This window comes from Mastigoproctus giganteus, chromosome 14 (assembly GCF_048544385.1).
Source record: "Mastigoproctus giganteus isolate SK-2022 chromosome 14, ASM4854438v1, whole genome shotgun sequence".
NCBI classification, from domain to species: Eukaryota; Metazoa; Arthropoda; class Arachnida; order Uropygi; family Thelyphonidae; genus Mastigoproctus; species Mastigoproctus giganteus.
Genome location: NC_143588.1, coordinates 98,314,783 through 98,338,317, shown reverse-complemented (window position 1 = coordinate 98,338,317; position 23,535 = coordinate 98,314,783). Strand labels below are relative to the sequence as shown.

The window sequence follows — 23,535 nt, the reverse complement described above, 5'->3', positions numbered from 1 at the left end:
ACTTCCTTGGACTCAGGGGAGGTCCCCCATGGACTGGAAGTGTGTAAACTTATCACCAATTCACAAGGGGGGTTCAAAGGGTGACAAATAACTATAGATCTGTTAGTTTAACTTATGTTCCGGGGAAAAGAATGGATTCACTGGTTAAAGAAGCACAGCAGGATCATCTAGACAAGACTGTAGTAACAGTTAAGACAGCATGGGTTTGTTAAAGGGAGGGCTTGTCTGACCAATTTGATTGGATACTATGACATGGTTACAAAGGAACTGAATGCCAAAAATAATTTTGATATCATATACTTGGATTTCAGGAAAGCTTTTGACACTGTTGCGCATGGAAGACTACTGTACAAATTGGAGCAGAATGGTATTAAGGGTAAGTTGCTACAATGGATAAAAGGATGGTTGAGTTGAGTTGGAGAAGACAGAGGGTGGTAATCAATGGGCGCTGCTCTTCGTGGACTAATGCTATTAGTGGTATCCCACAGGGTTTGATGTTGGGTCCACTGTTGTTTTTGTATATTTATCAATGATATTGATGAGGGTATATCAGGTTTAATGTCCAAGTTTGCAGATGGTTGGCAGGGTTGTTAATGACAGTAAAGACAGTATGCTACTCCAATTGGATCTAGATAAGTTGGGCAAATTGGTCAATGATATATAGGAATTTTGCTAGCAAAATTCCTATATATCATTGACAAGACTCCATGAGGCAGGCCGTCTACACTCAGAGAAGTGGAAAGTGAAAAAGACCTGGAGGTAATTGTGCAGTCAAATATTAAATTTTCTGAGCAGTGTAGACGGCCTGCGTCATGGAGTCTTGTCAATGATATATAGGAATTTTGCTAGCAGGGACAGGGAAGTGATTATCCCTTTACATAAGGCAATGGTCAGGCCACACCTAGAGTACTGCGTACAGATCTGGAGGCCTCATTTTAGGAAGGATGTAGAGTTGCTAGAAGTACAAAGAAAGGCAACAAGATTGGTGAGGGGAACGAAGGGGGTGCTCTTACCAAGAAAGGCATAAGTTCTGCAAATTGCAGCACCTGGAGAGTAGGCACCTGCGAGGTGATCTGATTGAGGTGTGTAAGGCCTTGAATGGGTTGAGTAAGTTGAATGCGGATGGGATTCTTCCTCTTGCTCAGATTAAGAACCTGAGGGGCACAGATTCAAATTGAGGAAAGACAATTGTCAAATAGATGTGCAGAAATTTGCCTTTAGCCAGCGGGTGGTCGATTTCTGGAACAAACTTCCATCTTTTGTTGTGGAAGTTGATAGTTTAAATAAATTTAAGGCTGGGCTGGACAGGCATTTGGAAAGAATGGAGGGGTGAAATGGGAAGGGTTTTTTTTTTTTTTTCTGATGCTGTATAAGCTTGCTTCCTTGTATCGTATGCCTCTACTAATGCTAATGTTAATTTTTCTGGTAACGGAAGCAGTTAACATCCCTGATGCTGTGTAAATGGTCAGTCAGCTATGCTAACTTGCACATAGCACATTTTGGCTGCTGATTCTTGTTTCGGCAGTTTTCATAATCATGGCCAGTGACTGACAAACAGACAGGAGTTTTCTGACTGCAGCCCCTGAAAATATGTCCGAACTTGTGACGGTAATAGCATTTCTGAATAGGGACGTGTTCCCTATATCTATGGCTGGTCCAGCCAGCACAGATTCTTTGCTGTCCTTGTATTGCTTTCCAGTTCCTGGATGAAATGTCCACAATTACTTTTAGTTGTCCATTTCTTCAACCCTTGGTGCCTCTTTTCAGCTAAAATTCGCTGGAAAATCCATCAATAGTCATGATTTGATTAAAATTTTTGTAACAGAAATCTGTCATGAGATCTCTTTCAGGTGTTGATTCAGTTATATCAAATATAATAATCTTGAGGTTTCTCTCCTTTGGTTTTTCAGACTGTAATCCTTGTTTGGTCATTTCTGGGTGATTTTCTATCTTTTTTTTAAGTCTTCCTTGTTAGCAACTTCTATCAGCATCCCATTATTCCTAATTTTACATATACTGTTTACTCATCTCTTTTAGTCCTCATTGCAGAGTGAAATACCATCACTTTGTATGCTGGAGGTTTGAATTGGTGAAAACCTTGTTTAGACTCCAACAGCAAAGCTCTGGCAACCCTCTCCTATAACTTTAATCATGCAGTACGCATCAATGGGCATCATGACAAGATTCGATAATTCTTACCTTTTAAGAGTACGGCTTTAAAACGTTTTTTGCAGGTAGCAAGCTTGACAGTCCACCATACGGCAATTAGCAAATACAGGTCAATGTTGTAAAAAGTTGCAAGTTAGAGATAAATTTGAAAGTTTCTGAAATCCTGCCCAGACACGATAGGAGGGAGTATATGATGAGAGCCTTGTCAATCAATTCCGCTCTCAAGAGGTTGTGCAAGGCTCATGGGGTAGAATTTTTCTCAGCATGGTCTGTGCTTGTTAACAGAAGAGACTGCTTCTACAGGAATGAGATACACTTAAATGAAAAGGGCACAAGAATATTTGCTGAGGCTATCGACGCAATGTTAGGTGGGTCAGAAAATGCCAGCTTGGGTGGGGGGATTCACAGACTAAAAGATTAACAGTAGCCACAAGCAGAGGTGGAAACGATTCTTGCACTGCTTCTATTAGAATGAGCAGCAGCCCGGAAAGCAAGTAGCTGGAGATTTCAGGAACTGCCGGGAGTCATGAAACAGGTAAATACATCTACATGTACACCATGCTAGAAGTATAGTAAATAATTTTTTTTTTTTTTTTTTTTTTTTGGCTGATGCTGAATAAGCTTGCTTTCTTGCATCATATGCCTCTACTAATGAATGCTAATGCTAAATTTGATGAATTTGAGGTGTTGGTGAAAACATCAAAGGCAAATATTGTTAGTGTAGCACAGAAGTGGTGTCACTCAGATATAAGGGATACAGAATTGGAATTTCAGAAGTACAATGTGTACAGACAGGATAGGAAGGGAGGAGGGGTTATGCTGTTAGTTAAGAAATACAAAATCTAAGGAAGTATATCCAGTTGACATAGATGGACAATGCAACATACTGGTGAGTATGGACTTGGCATACCCAGGGGCCTGAGCTGGATATCATCATTCTTCTCTTCCTTGGTGATTCTCTCTCTCTCTCTCTCTCTCTCTCTCTCAGGGTAACTCAGAAATTTTTTTTGGCTGGTGCAGCGTAGTCTCAGGCTTCCTTGCATCATATGACTAATAATAATAATAAGCACTGGGAAAACAAAAATGAAGGTAGGAGTTTGTTATAGGCCTAATGACTAACGAGTACAATGAACAATTATACAGAGAAATAGAGTGGGCTAATAAATAAGAATGCCTTATAATGGAGGAATTTAACATCCCAGATATAGACTAGAACATGTGGGTTGGTCACTTGCACACTAGCAAAGCTTTTGTGGATTTATTAAATGATTGTTTTCTACAGCAGCAAGTTAGAGAGGCAACAAGAGGGTTTGTTGTTTGTTTGGTTTTTAGGAGCATTAGCAACTAAGGTCATATTGCTCTGGGAATATGCGGTGGTCATTTCCTTGACCTTTCCGCATCCTCCGTATTTGGTGGTGACAGGCTCGAACCCCAGTCTAATCAAGAAGCATGTGCTACGCACTGCTGCTCCTTCCCACCTGGCTATGGAGGCGCCACAACAAGAGGGAGCAACGCTCTTGATCTGATTATCCTAAGTGATTATTCATTCATTAAAAATTTACAGATAAAGGAACCACTAGGTGGCAGTGATCACACTGTATTGATGTGGGATTTAATTAAAGATGTAACTACTATCACGGATAAAGGGAAGTGTTTTTGCTTTTGTAAAGGTGACTACAGTGGTCTCAAAGATTTTTAAAATTCTATACAGTGGTATCAACTGATGTTACCAATGGCAAACTCTAAATGGGAAGCATTCAAGAACGTAATTTTGGAAGCTACTAAGTTTTTTGTTCCAACTAAGAAATACTGTTCTAGGTTTAGGTTCAAATGGATGTCAGATGAACTAATGAGACTTGTAGCAGAGAAGAAAAATGCATGGGATGCACATAAATTGTCAAGCGACACAGAAGCCTCTGGTAGATACAAGCTAGTCTGTAATAAAGTCACAAAGGAAGCAAGGCAAGCAAAGGCAGATGAGAAATCTTTTGCAAAGAATGCAAAGAAAAACGGCAAAGAGTTCTTTACTTATATAAACTTTAAAAGGAAAGGGATGAATCAGATTGGTCCACTTGATATCAATGGTTTGACTGTACATGATCATTCTCAGATAGTTGCCAAACTAAATGAGTATTCTGCATCTACATTCACACATGAGGAGTTATTCAAAGAGGAGAGGGTCAGATGTTTATCAAATTCTAACAGGGAGTTAGATGACTTTGCAATAACTGAGGGCAAAGTGGAGGAGAAATTGTTGAAATTAAACATAAGAAAGGCACCAGGGTTGATGAGATCTATCCAGTTATATTAAATGAGGTGGCAAAGGAAGTAAGCAAACTCTTAGCTATAATTATGAGAGCATCCTTAGCCTCATGGGAAGTCCCCAAGGACTGGAGATGTGCAAATCTATCTCCAATGTACAAAGGGGGCTCAAAGGGTAACAAGTAATTACAGACCTGTTAGTTTGACTTCTGTTCAAGGAAAAATAATGGAGTCACTGGTTAAAGAAGCATTGCAGGATCATCTAGACAAGACAACAGTAATAATTCAGACACAGCATGGGTTTGTTAAGAGAAGTCTTGTCTGACCAATTTCATTGGATTATATGATGTGTTCACATGGGAACAGGATGCAAAAAATAATTTTGATATCATATACTTGGATTTCAGGAAAGCTTTTAATACTGTTGCACATGGAAGACTACTATACAAATTGGAGCAGTTTGGCATTAAGGGCAAGTTGCAACAATGGATAAAAGGATGGTTGAGTGGGAGAAGACAGAGTGGTAGTCAATGGATACTGCTCTACATGGACTAATGTTATTGGTGGTGTCCCTCAGAGTTCAGTGTTGGGCCCATTGTTGTTTTGTATATTTATCAATGATGTTGATGAAGGCATATCAAGCTTAATGTCAAAGTTTGCAGACGATACAAAGGTTGGCAGGGTTGTTAATAACAGTAATGACAGTATGCTGCTGAAACAGGATCTGGAAAAGCTGAGCAGATAGGCTGAGAAGTGGATTCAATTGAAGTTTAACACTGACAAATGCAAAGTACTGCATATGGGTAGCAGTCACTGCAGAGAAATGTACCAACTGGGTGATGTTACACTCAAAGTAGTGGTTGTTGTTGTTGTTATTTGGTTTTTAGGAGCATTAGCAACTAAGGCCATATTGCTCCGGGATATGCGGTGGTCATTCCTTGACCTTTCCGCATACTCCGTATTTGGTGGTGACGGGCTCGAACCCCGGTCTAATCAAGAAGCGTGTGCTACGCACTGCTGCTCCTTCCCACCTGGCTACGGAGGCGCACTCAGAGTAGTGGAAAATGAAAGAGATCGTGGGAGTAATTGTGCAGTCATATGAACTTTTCTGAACGGTGCAAGCCAGCCAGAGTAGGTCATGGGATCCTGTTAATGATATATAGGAATTTTGCGAGCAGGGATAAGGAGGTGATTATCCCCTTGTATAAGGCAATAGTTAGGCAACACCTTGAGTACTGCATATAGGTCTGGAAGTCTCATTTTAGGAAGGATGTAGAGTTGCTAGAATGAGTACAGAGAAGGGCAACAAGACTAGTGAGGGGAACAAAGGGGTGCTCTTAAAAAAAAAAAGGCTTAAGTTCTGCAAATTGCAGCTTCTGGAGACTAGACACCTGCAAGGCAATCTGACTGAGTATAAGGCCTTGAATGGATTGAGCAAGCTCAATGCTGATGGGATTCTTCCTCTTGCTCTGATTATAAACCTGAGAGGACATAGATTCAAACTCAGGAAAGACGGCTGTAAAATAGATGCGCAGAAGTTTGCCTTTAGCCAGTGGTAGTTGATTGCTGGAACAAACTTCCATATGTTGTTTTTGTGGAAGTTGATAGCTTAAATAAATTCAATGCAGAACTAGACAAACGTTTGGGACAATTTTTTTTTTTTTTTTTTTTTGGCTGATGCTGTATAAGCTTGCTTTCTTGCATCATATGCCTCTACTGATGCTAATGCCAAACCAATTGGTAATGCTCTAGAAGGCATCAAGATCTGTTAATGTATAAGCTCACTATCTCCACTCTCACAGCCAGTGATGAAAGGAGAGTCCAAGTAGTATGCATGTAGGAGGCACTATGACAAGAAGTTGGGTATACTTTGTTTGTATGCCATACCAAAAACTTCATTAATTCATACATCTTCAACCCCTTTTATTTTATTTATTGAAAGCATCATGAACAGTCAAGCTAATAAATCTAACTCTCTTAAAAATTTCCTCTTTCATTGCACAAATATATACAGTCTCAGTTCCAATCTCAACAACATCTATTTATGCCTACAATCTGGCAAACTCACTCACTTTCTCTGATAGAATCTCAATTATCAGTTGCCTCAACCACCAGTCATCACAGATGCCCTAATTATTTATTCTATGAATCCATTCACTTCAAAGATAGTATTTGTGCATATGTCCACTGATATTCCTTTTCCTAATCAGGAACCTCCTCTTTTTAATCACCTCTGGCTTAAAATCTCTTTTTTACATTCTCTCGTATACAGGTGTTACCCCTATTGTTCTCTCAACTCTACAAATCACCCAGAACTTTTGACTTCCTTTCTTTGAAACTTGACTTCCTCCACTATAACTTAGGACTGGGATCTTCTTCAATCTTATCTAGTTAAATAATTTTCCTTGGAGATTATAATGTTCATAACTCTGACTGGCTTCAATATTTCAGCAATTTTACATGAACACAGCTAGATGAGATGCTGAGATATTTGCATTTATTAATGACCTTACACAACTTGTTCATTTACCTAGCAAAATACCAACAATCCAACCACACACCCAACACATCTGATCTTATCCTCACCAACAACTCTTCAGAGTACACAATTAATATTAGTAGTCTTCCAGGTACCTCAGATCATAACTTGATGATGGTTTCTTCTCTAGTGGAGCCTTTCTCATATGACCATTCTCAGATTTGTGTCCTCTAGCATTAACAAGAATGTTAAATGGAATGATCTGCATGATTTCTATTCCTCTTTTTTATGGGGTGAATTACTACTTTAAATCTTCCAATTCTAATATTTTGTCAAATCATATCAGTGATTATATGGATAAACCTTGTATGGATGAAATCCTTTATTCCACATTCAGTTTTTCAGCTCACACAGTATGCAAATCAACCCATGAACACAGCTTGTACAGAGCTAATACACAACAGCACAATAAAGATGAAGTCGATAATGTACCTAAAATCTTACAAGAACAAATAAACATGCTAAGGCTGTTCAAAAGAGAGAAAACAGCACAACTGGCTTGCATCCAATCTACCTACATTAAATCTCAAAACAATATACAGTCAGTTCTGCTATAATTCCATACATGTGTTCCTAAAAATCTCTGCATTATGGTATTTTGAACAATAAAAACAACAGGTCTTATGGGAAAAATAGGGATAGGGGCAGCGCACTCAAAAAAAAAAAAGTGTTCAGTCTGGAAAGTAAAACACTAAAAAAAAGTTAGAAACCCAATGCAGATGCAGGTTTAAACATCTTAAATTTCTAATAAATAAATAAATATTACAGTAAATATGGGGTTCAAGGGGGTGTGCATGGTGGGTGTGCACAACACATGATTTCTCTAGAAAATCACCTATCCTCTCCATCCCAATATCACTCTCACCTCCACGCCGGTGAACCCTGGGACCTGAGCAACCTAACAGAAGGTTTCCCGCTGGAGTTATAACCCCAGCGGGAAACTAGGTCAGGTGCTAACAAGAGACGGGAGACTGTGCAAGGCCATATTCAACACACTATGAAACTGGGCTTGCACAGTGGTCATCAGCAAGGTAGGTTGGGAGATCTAGGTCTGGTGGTGGAAGAGCTTCTTAAAAACCAACAGCAACCACAGCCTCAGACAGTGAAGGTTACTACCTGCAGGGAAGGCAAGGGGAAACCACCCTGTTACTTTTTCTTTTCCCAAGAAAACCAACGATGAGCAGTCAATGAGGAATTAGAGTAATTGGCAATTCTGGGATCAACAATGCATATAGGCAATGTGATGCCGGGGGCCTGGCAGGGCTTTCCAGGCTGTCAGCAAGCAAAATCCCTGTTTTGGAATTGGAACATGGAATGTACGCACTATGCTACAGATTGGAAAATTAGAGAATGTTAAAAGAAAGATGAAAAGGAATAAACTAGATGTCCTTGAACTGGCTGAAACCAGTTGGAAAGATGCAGGAGAATTCCTAGGTGGAGAATATAAAATAATACATTCAGAAAGTGATAAAGGTCAGGGAGGCATGGCAATGATTATGTCAAAAAGTTTTTCATCATGCTTGACAGATGTGGAAACAATCAGTAACAGGATTATAATGACCTATTTTGCAGCAGCTCCATTAATATTGTAATAATACAAGTTTACATGCCTACATCAAACAGCGATGAAGACACAGTAGAAGAGATCTACGAACAACTGGAAGAAGTTCTGAGAAAAACAAAATCAAATGATAATATAATTATAATGGGAGACTGGAATGCAGTTGTGGGAGACAAAAGAGAAGGAAATATTGTTGGAGATTTCGGGCTAGGAGCAAGAAATTTGAGGGGACAACAACTAATTGATTTCTGTAGTCAAGAAAGATTTGTAGTAGCCAACACTTGGTTTCAGGTGCCACTATGATGTAGGTATACGTGAAAAAATCCTGGAGATTCTCGTAGATATCAGTTAGCCTACATTCCGGTGAAACAAAGATACCGCAATCAAGTAAAAAAAAAAAGCCACGTCTTTTCCAAGAACAGATGTGGACAGCGACCATTCAATGGTGAAAATGATAACAGAATTAAAGCTAAAGAAAATTAATGGAAAGAAAATAAATAATAAATAGAACCTAGAAAAACTAAAGAATGAAGAAATAAGAACTGTTCCAGAATACTACAAACAGCTATAATGAGGTAAATAAGGAAAGTAGGATAAACAGTATTGACCAGATGTGGAATAACATTAAAAAAACTATAAACAAAGCAGCTCAAATTTCTGGGAAATGGAAACAAGGCAAAAAGAAAACCATGGATAACAGAAGACATCCTTCAAATGATGGATCAAAGAAGAATCTTCAAAAATATGAAAACAAAAGATGGAAAAAATAATTACCGTGCTCTCAAGAATGAAATTAATAGAGAGTGCAGAAAAGCAAAAGATAAATGGTGGACAGAACAATGCCAAAAAATCGAAACCTTAATGCAGTATGGACGAACAGATAGGGCCTACAAGAAAATTAAAGAAATAACAAGAAAATGTAATGGAATTTGCTCCAGAGCAATCAGGAATAAAAAAGATGCCATTCTCAATGCAAAAGAACAACAAGAGACATGGAGAAAGTATATAGAGGATTTATACATGGAACCATGTAGTTACACTTAGAAATATGATGAGAAAGGAGAAAAACAAAACTTAAAACAAGATCAAATATTAAAAGAAGAATTTGAGCTAGCTTTAAAGTTACTTCCTAACAAAAAAGCTCCTGGTATAGATAATATTACAGGAGAATTAATAAAGAACAGTGGAGATCAAGTCAAGCAATCACTATTTGGATTGATTTTGAAAGAATATAGTGAAAGAAAATGGCCAGAAGAACATTTGTACAACTGTCACAGTACCTTTAAAATCTGCACCAACCAAATGCAAAGCCTACAGAACCATCAGCCTCATATCACATGCATCAAAAATTCTCTTAAAAATCATAAAAATACGAATAGAATCCTACATCGAACACTTTTTAGAGGATACACAATGTGGGTTCAGAAAGAACTTATCTACAAAAGAAGCAATAGGAACTTTAAGATTCTTAGGCAAAAGAATGATAAACAATGGCAGGAATCTGTATGTGTGCTTTATTGACTATGCAAAAGCATTTGGCATGGTAATTTGGAATGAGCTTTTTCCTCTACTAGAAACATGGGATGTCCACAAAGATTAATTAGGCTAATATTTGACTTGTATAAAAGACAAAAGGCCATCATCAGGTTAAACGGAGAATTGACAGAAACAGAAAAAATAGGGAGAGGAGTGAGGGAAGGATGCCTGCTTTCCCCAGGTTTATTTAATATATTTGCAGAATTAATAGTCAAAGAAGCATTTGATGGTAAAAAGTTAGGTATAAAGATAGGCAGAAGAACACTTAGCACAATCAAGTTTGCAGATGATCAGATAATCCTCGCAGGTAGCACAAGAATGTTATCCAATATGCTAAAACAGTTAACTAAGAAAGTAAAGAAATATGGAATGAAGATTAACACTAATAAAACAAAGATTATGATGATAAGTAAAAAGCCAAAACAATTTCACATTGAGACTGATGGATAAAAAATAGAACAGGTAACAGAATTCAAATATCTAGGACAGATTATAACACAAGATTCATCTTGCCACAGTGAAATCAGTTCAAGAATTGCGATGGCAAAACAAGCATTTAGAGGTAAAATCTCTTTACTAAGCCAAAGAAATATGTCACTAGACCTAAGAAAAAGAATTATGAAAACATACATTTGGTCAATTGCTTTGTATTCAGCAGAGACATGGACATTAAACAAAACCAACTTGAAAAAACTAGAGGCTTTTGAGACGTGGTGCAAGTGAAGAATGGAGAAGATTAGCTGGACAGAAAAAATTAGTAATAACATGGTTTTACAATGTGTAGGAGAAGAAAGAGAATTGCTAAGAAGAATTAGAAGACGACTACAATGGATCAGACACACCATGAGGCATAGAGGGATGTTACTGGATGTGCTGGAAGGCAAAATACCAGGAAAAAGAAAACAAGGAAGACCAAGAAACACCATCATAAATACAATTCTGAAGGAAACTTGGCTTCGAAGCTATGCAGAAGTGAAACACCTAGCCCAAGACTGGGAGAAATGGAGACAGCTCATCAAAGGGGCAAACCAGTCGATAGACTGATAAACTGAATAAGAAGACAGTAAATATAGCACTTTACCTTGACAAGATATGAAGTTTGCTTGATTGATATTTCTGTTCACTGACATTTTCTTTTTTTTTTTTTTTTGGATCGTAAAATTTAAAACATTAAAAAAGATAAGCAATCAATAACGACGAACATGGTACGCACACGTAAGACAAGTTTATGAAACTTAAAAAATAGGAATGAAGAGAAGATTTTTATTATGGGTAGTTGAGAAAATGCACATTATAGCAGAACTAACTGTAAAATAATTACTAATCAATCCAAATTCAATTTTGAACATGTCAAGAGTAGAAAATTTGCTTCTTGTCCATGTGGTAGTTGAGCCCTTGTTTCTGGTCAAAGCTGCTATTGGCTGGAACTTCTGTCAATCTATACTTCTACTTCTGTCACAACATCAGTTCTATTACATCCTCAAGTAAAAAGGAAACTGGCTTATTAGCATCCATTTTTTTTTTCCTAACTCTTGCATCTACAATCTTAGTAAATCACCATCTTCCATATCAAGCATTTCATTTAATGCCTCCAATTAATTCTGAACAATCTTGATACCAAGAAAGTTAGAGATTGTTCTAATGATATATCTCTTCTTGTTCTCAAAACCTATGTTCCTGAGCTTGATCCTAAGGTAAACTTTTTTTTTTTTTTATACTTTTTTTATTCCACTGGTATTGTTCCTTATGCAGGAAAATTTACTCATATCTTGACAGTTCCTAAAAAGTGTGACAAAACCCTACATTCTAATTACTGTCCCACTGCACTTCTAATCTTTCCAAAATAATCAAGAATACATCAACTGCCATTTCTAATACTATCAAAAACCTTTTATCTGATCAATGTTGACCAATGTTGATTCCATCCACATCACAATACTAATGTATCACCAGTGTCAATCACTAGTGATATAGTAGTAGTAATGGCAAATGATGCAAGAAAACAAGCTTATATAGCATTAGCAAAAATAAAAAAATTCTACACAGTTCACCCATCCGTACCCTCAAAGAATTTGTCTAGTTCTTCCTTGAATTTATTCAACCCATCCACTTCCATAACAATAGATGGAAGCTGTTCCAACAATCAACCACCTGCCAGCTGAAGGCAAACTTCCTCACAATCTGTCCTGCAACCAACCTTCCTTAACCCCCCACACATGAGGTATGAATTCAAGTTAAGGAAGTACAGAAACCCTTGCTAATCCAGTGTAACTGGGGGAGAGTTTATCCGGATTATGCGAGAATCCAGATTAGTGAAGCAAAAGATAGCCCTAAAAAACAAATAAAACTTAGAACACAAATAAATGGAAAATTTAATGCTATATAGGTAGTGCCGATGAAAATAAATAAAACAAAATCACTGTAGAGCCTTTATTTAAAAACTATAAAAAGACAATAGTTTTTATGTTGTTAATTGTCTTTTTATACATTTATCAGGTGGCGCTGGCGTCGCACACCATCACAACTTGATTGTTGCTGTGAATATCGCCTCTTCCAGCAACACTTCTTTTGACCTTTTTAATGTCTCTCTATTTAATACACTGCATTTATCACTCCCCACATAGAATTTTAAAGGAGATGTCTTTATAGATTCTTTTTGTTTTTTAATATCTGACACAGCCTGTTGGCCAATACCAAATTTTTCAGCAATTTTGTTTTTCCAGGAACACCAATTTCAAGTTAATGACAGTTCAAGCAAAAAAACCTGTTTTCTTTTTATTTCACTTTTTAATTCTTTAGGAGCCATAATTATAGAAAATACATTTAAATTATAATATATCTAAATTAGCACTCTAATACCACGTGAAGTTTTAATATATTTTATTTAGGTGTTACCTAAACTAATGTTGTTAGTTTAGGTAAAATACACTAACATTTCAGTAACATTTCAGGTATCTTGCCAATACAGCAGGCCCCCGTTATAATGCAGTTCGCTTTATGCTGATTCGCACATTATAACCTGTATCTGACTATAACGCTGTCACAGATCACTATAACACTCTTTTACAGATTGCATTTTTGGCATACTTAACAAAATCGTTTCAGTTGATGGAGTCGATAGCTTGAAAATTAATACCAAAACAGCATTAAAATGTTTCCCACGCCGACTTGAGAAATTTTCTCGCACGCTAATTTAATTGCAGTACAGTGACTTGTTACGTAGTTCCGAGAGCAACATTTTAAAAAATGATCAAGTATATTGCTTGTAATATTTGCGTTATATGCATTTATCCGAAGTCTAGTTATCACTCAGTACCGTATTAGACATCATGCGAAACTGTCCGTTTTGCACAATGTCTAATTAATGCAACCAACGCAGTTACATTTTCGAAGAGTTAATAATGGCCGATCAGAATGAAAAAGCAACAACGTCTGAGTGCAGTACGAAGACTATAAATGTAAGAAAAAGACTGAATTTGAAAATTAAATTAGACCCCTTGAGTACTGAATACAGGTCTGGAGGCTTCATTTTAGGAAGGATGTAGATTTACTTGAGCGTGTACAGAGAAGGGCAACATGATTGGTGAGGGGAATGAAGGGATCCTTTTACCAAGAGAGGCTTAAGTTCTGCAAATTGCAGTGGCTGGAGACTAGGCACCTGCACAGTGATCTGATTGAAGTGTATAAGGCCTTCAATGGGTTGAGCACGCTGAATTCTGATGGGATCCTTCCACTTGTTCAGATTACGAACCTAAGGGGGCATAAATTCAAATTAAGAAAGGACAGATGTAGAATACATGTGCGGAAATTTGCCTTTGGCCAGCGGGTGGTTAATTGCTGGAACAAACTTCGATCTGTCGTTGTGGAAGTTGATAGGTTGAATAAATTTAAGGAGGAACTGGACAGGCATTTGGAGGGAACAGAGTGATTTTTTTTTTTTTTGGCTGATGCTGCATAAGCTCATACACTTGCTTTCTTGCATCACATGCCACTACTACTACTACTACATTTTGAAGCGAATCGATTCCGGTCAAAGACAAGTGGATGTGTGCCATAATTTAGGACTTGCAAATTTAACTGTAAGAACAATTATAAAAAAAAAAATAAAGAATTAATTTTAGCAGCAGGAAAGATAGCTGTTCCACTGCAAGCAACTAGGGCTAAGCCGGCTATTAGGATTGAAATGGAAAGACTTTAACTAATTTTATTGAAGATAATATCCAATGCAGAATTCAGTTAAGTTAAATATTATTAAAAAGAGAGAGAGAGAGAGAGAGAAAAATTAGCCAATATGATGATCTGAAGAAAACTCACCTAAAAAAAAAAAAGTGGAACCGTTTAAAACTAGTAAGGGCTGGTTGAATAGATTTAAAATCCAGGGAGAAGCCACAAGTGCAGAAGGAGCCGAAACTTTCAAAAAAGAACTTCTTAAAATTATTGAAGAGGGGTATTATGTGTTATACTTCTCAACAAGTTTTTAACATACATAAAGCAGGACTTTTGTGGAAACAAATGCCTAAAAGAAGTTTCATATTGAAAGAACAAAAAAACATGCCAGGTTTCAAAGCGGCGAAGGATCGATTGACTTTATTGTTGGGTGGTAACGCTGCGGGGGATTTAAAATTAATACCCCTTTTAGTTTATTTGGAAGAGGGCCAAAGTTCAACCCAAAATAGACACATTTTTCTTGATTAAATTCATCAATCAAATTAAATCAATTTAGATTAATTAAATTCATGAATTTAATTGGAAATTTAAGTTTAATTTTGATACGTAAGTAGTTACCACATAATTATATACGTATGTAATGCAGAATATTTTATATGTACGAATATTTGAATATTAAATATTTTGACCAACATTTGTGCACCTTTTCACTACCATTTATTATTGATTAGGAAATATGCTACGGCACCGACCGCAACTCACAAATACATATGTTACCTTATGGGAATGTGGCGCTCGCTCAGCACGGATTCACTTAGCGCTTTGTTTTTACAGAACGAATTATCAGCGTTAAGCGGGGGTCACCTGTACCCATCATTAGATCTTGCTATTAGGAGACAAAAAACATATTTTACATTGAGCAGATCTAAATAGCAATCAAATAAGATGTATTTACATATGATCAATTCTAATTTACAGAAAATAGATGTAAAGTTCTAGTTTATATTAACAAATTAGCAATTAGCATATCTAATTAATTGTTTAGTTAGATATTTTTTAATTATTTATTTAATTAAAAATAGGTTAACCATAACTGCAACTGAAAATGGCTCATTGCAACATAACTGTAAACCAGAATTGTTCCCTTAGATCATAACTTAGATATGCTAATTTGCTAATATAAACTAGAACTTTACATCTATTTTCTATAAATTAGAATTGATCATATGTAAATACATCTTATTTGATTGTTATTTAGATCTGCTCAATGTAAAATAAGTTTTTTGTCTCCCAACAGCAAAGTCTGATAATGGGTATCAGCAAGATACCGGAAACATTACTCAATGTATATTAGTTTAGGCTTTTTTTTTTTTTTTTTTTATGAAAACCCCAAACACGAAAGGTATCAAAACCTATAGTACTTAGTACCATGCTGGGTTGAAGGAGAAGTATGGGGAGAGGGGGATGCCAGAAACTTTGCTCTAGAGACTAAACATGGGTTTCGCCACTTCAAACCTCCAATAAGCAAAGTGGTGGTATTTCACCGGTTGATGAAAGTCATCTATAAACACATAAATAAAATATATTAAAACTCCACATGGCATAAGAGTGGTAATTTAGATATATTATAATTGAAATGGATAGAAACCACGTAATCTACTTCCCTAACCATGTATAGAAAATATGTTAACTTATATACATATATACGTATAAAGAAGCCCGCAAATTAAGCGATATAAGCAATGGCATCCGTCTGACTCAGAGTCAACAACGACATCAAACAACACAAAAGACAATATAATGTATGTTCCATCTCTCGCTGCACAGTCAATCAGCGAGCGTTACTCATCTAAGTACTCAACTAAGTACCCCGTGCCTTTCAAAGTACTCAACTGTGAACAGAATTTTCATATTTTGATCCGGATTAACTGTAACTGGATTAGCAAGGGTTTATCGTAGTCTCAGCAAGTAGAATGATAACATTAACATTCAGCTTACTCATTCCATTCAAGGCTTTAAACACCTCAATCAGATCTTCCCGCAGGTGCCTAGTCTCAAGACACTGCAATATGCAGAACTGAAACCTTTCTAGGTAAGAGCATCCTTTTGTTCCCTTCACCAGTCTGGTTGCCATTCTCTACACCCATTCCAGCAGATCTACATCCTTCCTAAAATGGGTAACTTGCCCTTAATGCCACATTTCTCCAGTTTATACAGCAGTCTTTTATGTGCAACAGCATGAAAAGCCTTCTGAAATCCATGTATATGATATCAAAATTATTTTTTGCATCCAATTCCCTGGTCACTGCATCATAATAACCTATCAGATTGATTAGACAAGATAGCCCTTAAAAAAATCCATGCTATGATTGCAGTATAATTCCATGCCTGTCCTGCATTACTTCTTTAACCAGCGATTCCATTATTTTCCCTGGAAGAGATGTTAAGCTAACAGGTCTGTAATTACTTATGTCGCCTTTTGATCCCCCTTTATGAATTGGGGATACATTTGCACATTTTCAGTACTTAGGGCCCTCCCCTGAATCCAAAGATGCTCTCATAATTATGGCTAAGGGTTTGCTTACCTCCTTTGTTGCCTCCCTTCATATAACTGGATAGATTCCATCCACCTCAGGTGTTTTTTTTTTTATGTGCATCTTCAACAATTTCTCTTACACTTTTCTTTCAGTTATCACAAAGTCATATAGCCCCTTGTTAGAGTTTGATAAACTTCTGGCATCCTCTTCTCTAAAGACTTCCTCAAGTGTAAATGTAGATGCAAAATGCATATTCAATTTTTCTGCAACCTGAGCAGGGTCATCAACAGTTAATCCATAATCAACAAGTGGCCCAATGCAATTCAACCCCTTCCTTCTAATGTTAATATATGCATATGTCAGTAAAGCCAAATCTCTCTTCTGCATCAGCAAAAAAAAAAAAAAAAAACCAGAATATTCACACTAATCCCAATCCCACAAGTTTTAAAACTTAGTCATATTTCTCATAAAAAAAGAATGTTTCTCTTATACTCATCTTCAATGACATTAAAATTTTTAGACATGATCACATTTCTCTATTAGGGATTACTTTTCCTTCTAATCACTCTTGGCATAAACACAGCTCAAATATTACTTTATATGCATCAAAAAAAATTGAGTCCTTTTTTTTTTTTGCTCTCAGTGTTAGTTTTCTTCTAAACAGCTATTGATAACAAATCTCAAATTTGCCCTGCCTTGGAATATCGCTTCCACATCTGGGATGGTGTCCCCAAATCCTCTCCCAAGCTCCTAGACTATATTAAAAGAGGGCAATCAATTTAATAACCCATCCCCTACAAAGTCTCTTCACTCTATCTCAAAGATATTAACTTTCTGCTGCATGCCTTTTCTACAGATATATCCACAAGTACTGTTCTTCTGAACTGGTATCTCTAATTTCACAACTCTCTTCCAAACCAGTCTGAATACAAGCTGCAAACAGTTAGCATCTATTTATCATCCCACTCAAAACTCACGGAACCAACTTTCCCCCTTCCTCATTTATTCCACATACTTCAGTTTTCTGGAATAAACTTCCTTCACGTACATCTCCCAAAAAATTACTGTTTACAGAAATTCGAGTGTAATATTAATAAGCATCTTCTGTCTTCTCAACCTTCAATCAATGAACAGTACTAAGTACTGTAGATTCTAATATCTTTTATATTTGGATTTTTCTTTAAAAAAAAAAAAAAAAACTGTTGAAAATTTTTTAGTATTAAACTTGGATAAAATATTTCTGGAACACTGCTAGGATATTTTTGGACATTGAAAAACATTGAACTTCTCAAAAATGTCCAAAGACATTTTTGAGAAGTTCAATGTTTTTTTTTTTTTTTTTTTTAACTTACTATCAGTAACATCTTTAACTTGAACAAAACTGCTTGCATAGAATCTCTTAAAGTTGTTTTTTTTTTTTTATTGTAAATTGTTAATGGTATTTTATTAATTAGAATTTACATAACTTTATCTGACTTTTCATATGCTTTTTTGCTTGTCTTTATTAAAACAACCTCTCCCCAGTTTCTGGTTTTTCATCTAGAAAAATGTTTCTAAAAAAAAAAAAAAAGTACAATACAAGTATAAAAAGTCAAATTATAGAATGCCAGTGATGCAGAGATATTACTCATAATTTATCATCCATCCACTCACCCACCCTTAAGGATGAGTGGGTGACAGATAAATTGCAGTTGACAGATGAGTGGTTTATATACACAACTAAATCCAAAAATGAACAATTATTTGCACAGCATCCATCAGATGCCACACAGTTAACTTCCTTTAAATCTAGTAAACTGGAACAAAAACAGAAAATACCACATTAACCAAAAAATTGAGTGGAGGACATGGGAATATGTGGTTTTATTCCCAAATTTAAAATAATAACAGAAAAAAATTAAAGTGATGTCCATCAATTAGCATGTAACTGATGAAATGTTAATTAAAAAACTGAATTTTAATATGTATAATGCCATGGCACTGCATACTTGAACACAGTATTCTAAGTGTATTCTCAAAACTACTTTACTTCCCTATCTCTACAAGCAATTGTACAGATACTATCCTCAATATTTGTGCTGTTGGGTTGCTAACCTGATTATAGTACTTTACAAAAACAGCTTTTACTGGATTTTTGAAATATGAATACCTGAGAAGATGCACATTTAATTGACAGACTGATTAATAATGTTCAACACTGAATGCTTCATTAATTTAATCACACAACATTACCTATTTTCACATTTAGAGAAAAACGGCATCATGGGAGTATCTTTTAGTCCTTCAAAAATTTATTCTGCTGCTGCTAGGGATCCCATTATGAATGATATAAATGTGTAGAAATAATAACACTTTCCATAATCATTCTTTATATGAATTTAATATTCAAATATGTAATTTTTTAAGTTTTACTGTATCATATTACTTTACACAGGATTTGGCCCAAGAGTTTTTGGTATACAAAGCAAGATGCTGGATTATGATCCTACATTTAACCTTCAATCACTCACTCACACCCCCAATTGTAACAAGGACACTCACATGACATCTATATACCATGCCCCCATTTTTGTTTGAATATTAAAAAAAAATTTTAGCCTTTTTACTGAATTTAAAATGTTATCTATTAATAATGATTTGCTAAACCAAATTAAAAAATAATAATAATAAAATCTTTATATATATATTTTTTTTAATTTCAAGGTCACTGATTCCCATATTGAAACTCTCATATGCTCATCTGGCAAATGCAATGTAATTTTGTCAGCTGTTCAAAATCAAAGCATTATAGCAAGATTAGACACCTGTTCCTGGTATGCCACAGACACTATGTGAGAATGGGAGTTGCCTAGAAGAAATATAGGCACTTTTGCTCACCTGGTGTCTGTTAAAAATGCCAAACAAAAATTTAATGTTTTTCATTAAATGTAATTGATAGTATATAAAATGAAAACAGAAAATACTGTTAAGGAATACTGGTGGGGAAAGGTAGACAGGAGGATTTTATTTTATTTTTCCAGTTCAAAAAAAAACAAAAAAAAACAGAATTTAAAAAAAAAGAGTCTGTCAGATGACATAGAATAAAATAGAATAGAATAGATCACGACATGGTGGTGTCAGGGGTTAATACATACTAACAAATGAAGGTTAAATTTTTGTTTATTGGTGAAGAAAAAAGATTTACATATTCATGAGAATATTAAGATCTTTTAAGTCCTGGTTTTAAGCATACTCTATACTGATTTCACAGGGGCTCACATCTGGTGAGTATGGGCTTGGCACACCAAGGGTCCTGAGCTAGATATCATCATTCTTCTCTTTCTTGATGATTCCCTTCTACTTCTGACTTTTTTTTTTTTTTTTCTTTCTTTCTTTCTCTCTCTCTCAGGGTAATTCAGAATTTTTTTTTTTTTTTTTTGGCTGGTGCAGCATAAGCCTCTGGCTTCCTTGCACCATAGAGCTAATAATAATATGACCTTAAAATGCACCTCCAAAAGAACTGCATCCCAGGCAGTTACCCAGGGCCAGACAGTGACTGTATCCTCACTGTTTGATTTTACTACCTTTCAAAAAATAAATAAATAAAACAAGATGTGCATTGGCCACAGGCCATATTTTGTCATCACAAGTATAATACTATCAGTCAAATATTGTCCAATATGCTTTGGGATATATGATAACTGAACACAATCACCTTCAAATGTTGAAAGGCTTTTTATTGTTATTATTTATAATAATTATTTATTTTTGGCTGTTATATGTTCTTAGACCATTTGAAATATTTTTTTTTTCAAAAAATTTATAACTGTCTATTATCATATCTCTCCTTAGCATAGTTTAAAATTTCAAGATGAAAAACTTCCTGACAATCTTTTTCCATCTAACCAAAATGCCCACTTTCACTCTTTTTACATATACTTGATTTTAATATTTTCTATCAATTCTACCATGGTTGTGTAGCCTAGTAATGCAACAAATAAATAAATAAAACAATACTTAAAAAAATAACGTTTGTTACTTCTGTGGCTTTATATTGTTTTAATATGTCCACTAGGTCTATTTTTTTCCAAATTATACACAAAACTGAAATATGGCTTAATATTTTGGTTTAGTTCTAAGATGGTGAAAAACTCACCCCTTATGTGTAATGAGCAAAGCAGTTTACCAAGCTACAATTTATATATTTCCCCATATGGAATGATAAAAATCGCGTTTCACACTGAAAACGGCACAATCATGCAGCTGTACAATTATAAAACAAACGAATGTTTCTCCAATATTCACTATGAAAAACAAACATTCGATATTCAAAATTATTGTTATTTACTGAAGGGAATTTAATAAAGTCAAATCCGAGCTGTCTAAAAATTTAAAAGTAATAATAAAATAAACTAAAAACACGACGAACTACAAATCGAACCAGTACAAACTAGTACTATAATAATGAATGAATACAAAATTTATCAGGAAAGAACTAGCGTTAATTGCATTTATTAAATTCCATTATTAATGGCAAGCATACTACGCATTAGTTATTATTATTACTAATCTTATGTGATCTGTCACAAAATGCATGTAAAAATGTCTTCTTTTTGTTATATTAATCGTAATATTGACCAATAAAGGAAGACTTAATTAAAATACTCTGATCCAGTTAAAAGGACAAGAGTTGTTGATATTTCTATTCCTCCCCTTGTAACTCTACGCTTCAACTATTAATACTTCTTACTTACCAATATCTTGGTCAAAAGGAGATGCTGACCCAAATAACGGCATTATTGCTAAATCTATATCACAAATAGCTTCAAATCTAACTACTCGAAATAAAAATTAAGTGCCACAATAATAACCAAGATGTGTAAGTGAATCACCAGCACAGGTTGTTATTGTATCAGAATAACTGTGCGCATGACAGGATATTGCATAGCAATAACTTACATGGTCGAACTACTTCAGTTCTCAAAGAGGACAGTAATGTTCTTAAAAACGTCCTTTTCATTTAATTTAATAGCACATTATTCAGCGAAGAAAATAAACAAATGTGATATCTTAACATATAATTAGATATTCAACTTAAGAATGTACAATGCCTTTAAAAATAAATCAAAGAAATATTGTAAATTAACTGGACCATCAAACATCATGATTTATTGAAAGCGGTAGTCAACTTTTTTAATAATAATAATAATAATAATAATTATTATTATTATTATTATTATTATTATTATTATTATTGGTATTCTATTATTTCTCCCTGATTATGGGTTCCACCTCGTGACGGGTATTGATACCAAGTACACAGGGTGGTTGCTATTGTTGTTATGTCTGGTGTTACCGTTCGTCGAGGAACTCTCTGACTATCCTACAGGTGTTCGGTATTGCGACTTTCTGGAGTTCCTTGTAGATGGTCGCTGGGAGACCGATTGCTGCTAGGCTGTTGTGTGGGGTCTTTGGCACCATACCTGTGGTTAACACGATGATCGAGATGGTTGTTACTTTTTGCATATGCCACATCTCTTTGATCTCCTGTCTTAGGTTTGAGTACTTCCTGAATTTTTCCCCATGGGTTTTCTGCAGGTTGCCAGTGCTGCGTACGCCTATGTCAATCAGATAGGTAGCTTTTTCTTTCTTGTCCACAAGCATTATGTTCGGTCTGTTTTGCGGGATTGTCCTATCCGTTATTACGGTGCGGTCCCAGTACGGCTTGTGGGTTGGGGTCTCTAGTACTGCCAGGGGTTCGCATGTGTACTACGGCACGCTTTCTTCGATGAACTGGTATTTCCTTGCTAGATTCTGATATATTATCCTGGCTACTTGGTCGAGTCTACGAGTGTACTCAGTCTGGGTGATCACCTTGCACCCCGCGGTGATGCGTTGGATCGTTTCTCAGGCCATGTAGAATCGTTGACATGTGTCATCGGACACTCCAGGCTCCTTGGTGATGTATTTTCTATAGTCCCTAGTGTCGATTACCTGGTCTTGGATGGCGAGCATGAATCCTTCAGTCTCGGGGAAGAGCGTCCAGCTCGTGAACCATGCATTGGAAGCAATTTTATCTACGTGATCTTGATGGAGATCATTGTAGTGTCTGCATTGGAGTGTCTTCTCTGCCCATCTTTCTAGCTCCGTTTGTGCCTCCTGGTTCTGAGGGGAACCCTCGCTTAGATTGAGTGGGGTATACCGCTTGTCTATCTTCCTTATGGCTTGCTGGAGTGCTGCTGTGTTTTTCTGAAAGTATTCCTTCAAGTTAACTATTGCTGTCTTCTGTTGCTCAATGAGGTCTATCAGGCCCCTTCCGCCATCTTTCCGGACATTTATATTTATTATTTAGAGCGGTCCCAGCCAACCAATGGCAATCCCGCTGTCAGCTGCACATAATTTAGCAGTACTCTTATATACTCCCTCTTCTGATTGCCCAAGTACAGGGAGGGAAAAAAAAATGCCATGACCAAAAAAGATTGATATGAACAAACTCAAAATAATAAAATTACATAAAAAATAAATATACATATAATTAAATTTCAGACAAAGTCCAAACTTCATTGGAAAGAGCTGCATCTGTTCACAGTCTCTTGGAGAGCCAGCAGCGCCACGGGCAGCTGAGAACAGAAATGCCAGTGCCAGTGCCAGGTGCCAGCTGCCGAGAGCAGAAATGCCAGCACAAGGAGCTGGAGTTGCAGTGGATATAGCAATCTCAAGCCTCCACGATTTCACAAACACCATACTGCATTACAAATCCAAGGCTTCCAGATGCAGAAGAGTCT

At 36.1% G+C, this 23,535-nt stretch overlaps 1 protein-coding gene across 2 annotated transcripts in view; it reads right to left on the bottom strand.

Moving 5' to 3' along the window:
* LOC150075424 (signal transducing adapter molecule 2-like) overlaps positions 1 to 21,651 on the bottom strand; it is a 203,681-nt gene extending 182,030 nt beyond the window's left edge. For both annotated transcript variants that reach the window (XM_090389165.1, XM_090389166.1), the window contains exon 1: positions 21,505 to 21,651. In XM_090389165.1, coding sequence (XP_090245291.1) covers positions 21,505 to 21,547 — 43 coding nt within the window. In that variant the 5' untranslated portion in view covers positions 21,548 to 21,651. The remainder of the gene's footprint in view (positions 1 to 21,504) is intronic.
* Between the last annotated feature and the right edge of the window lie 1,884 nt (positions 21,652 to 23,535).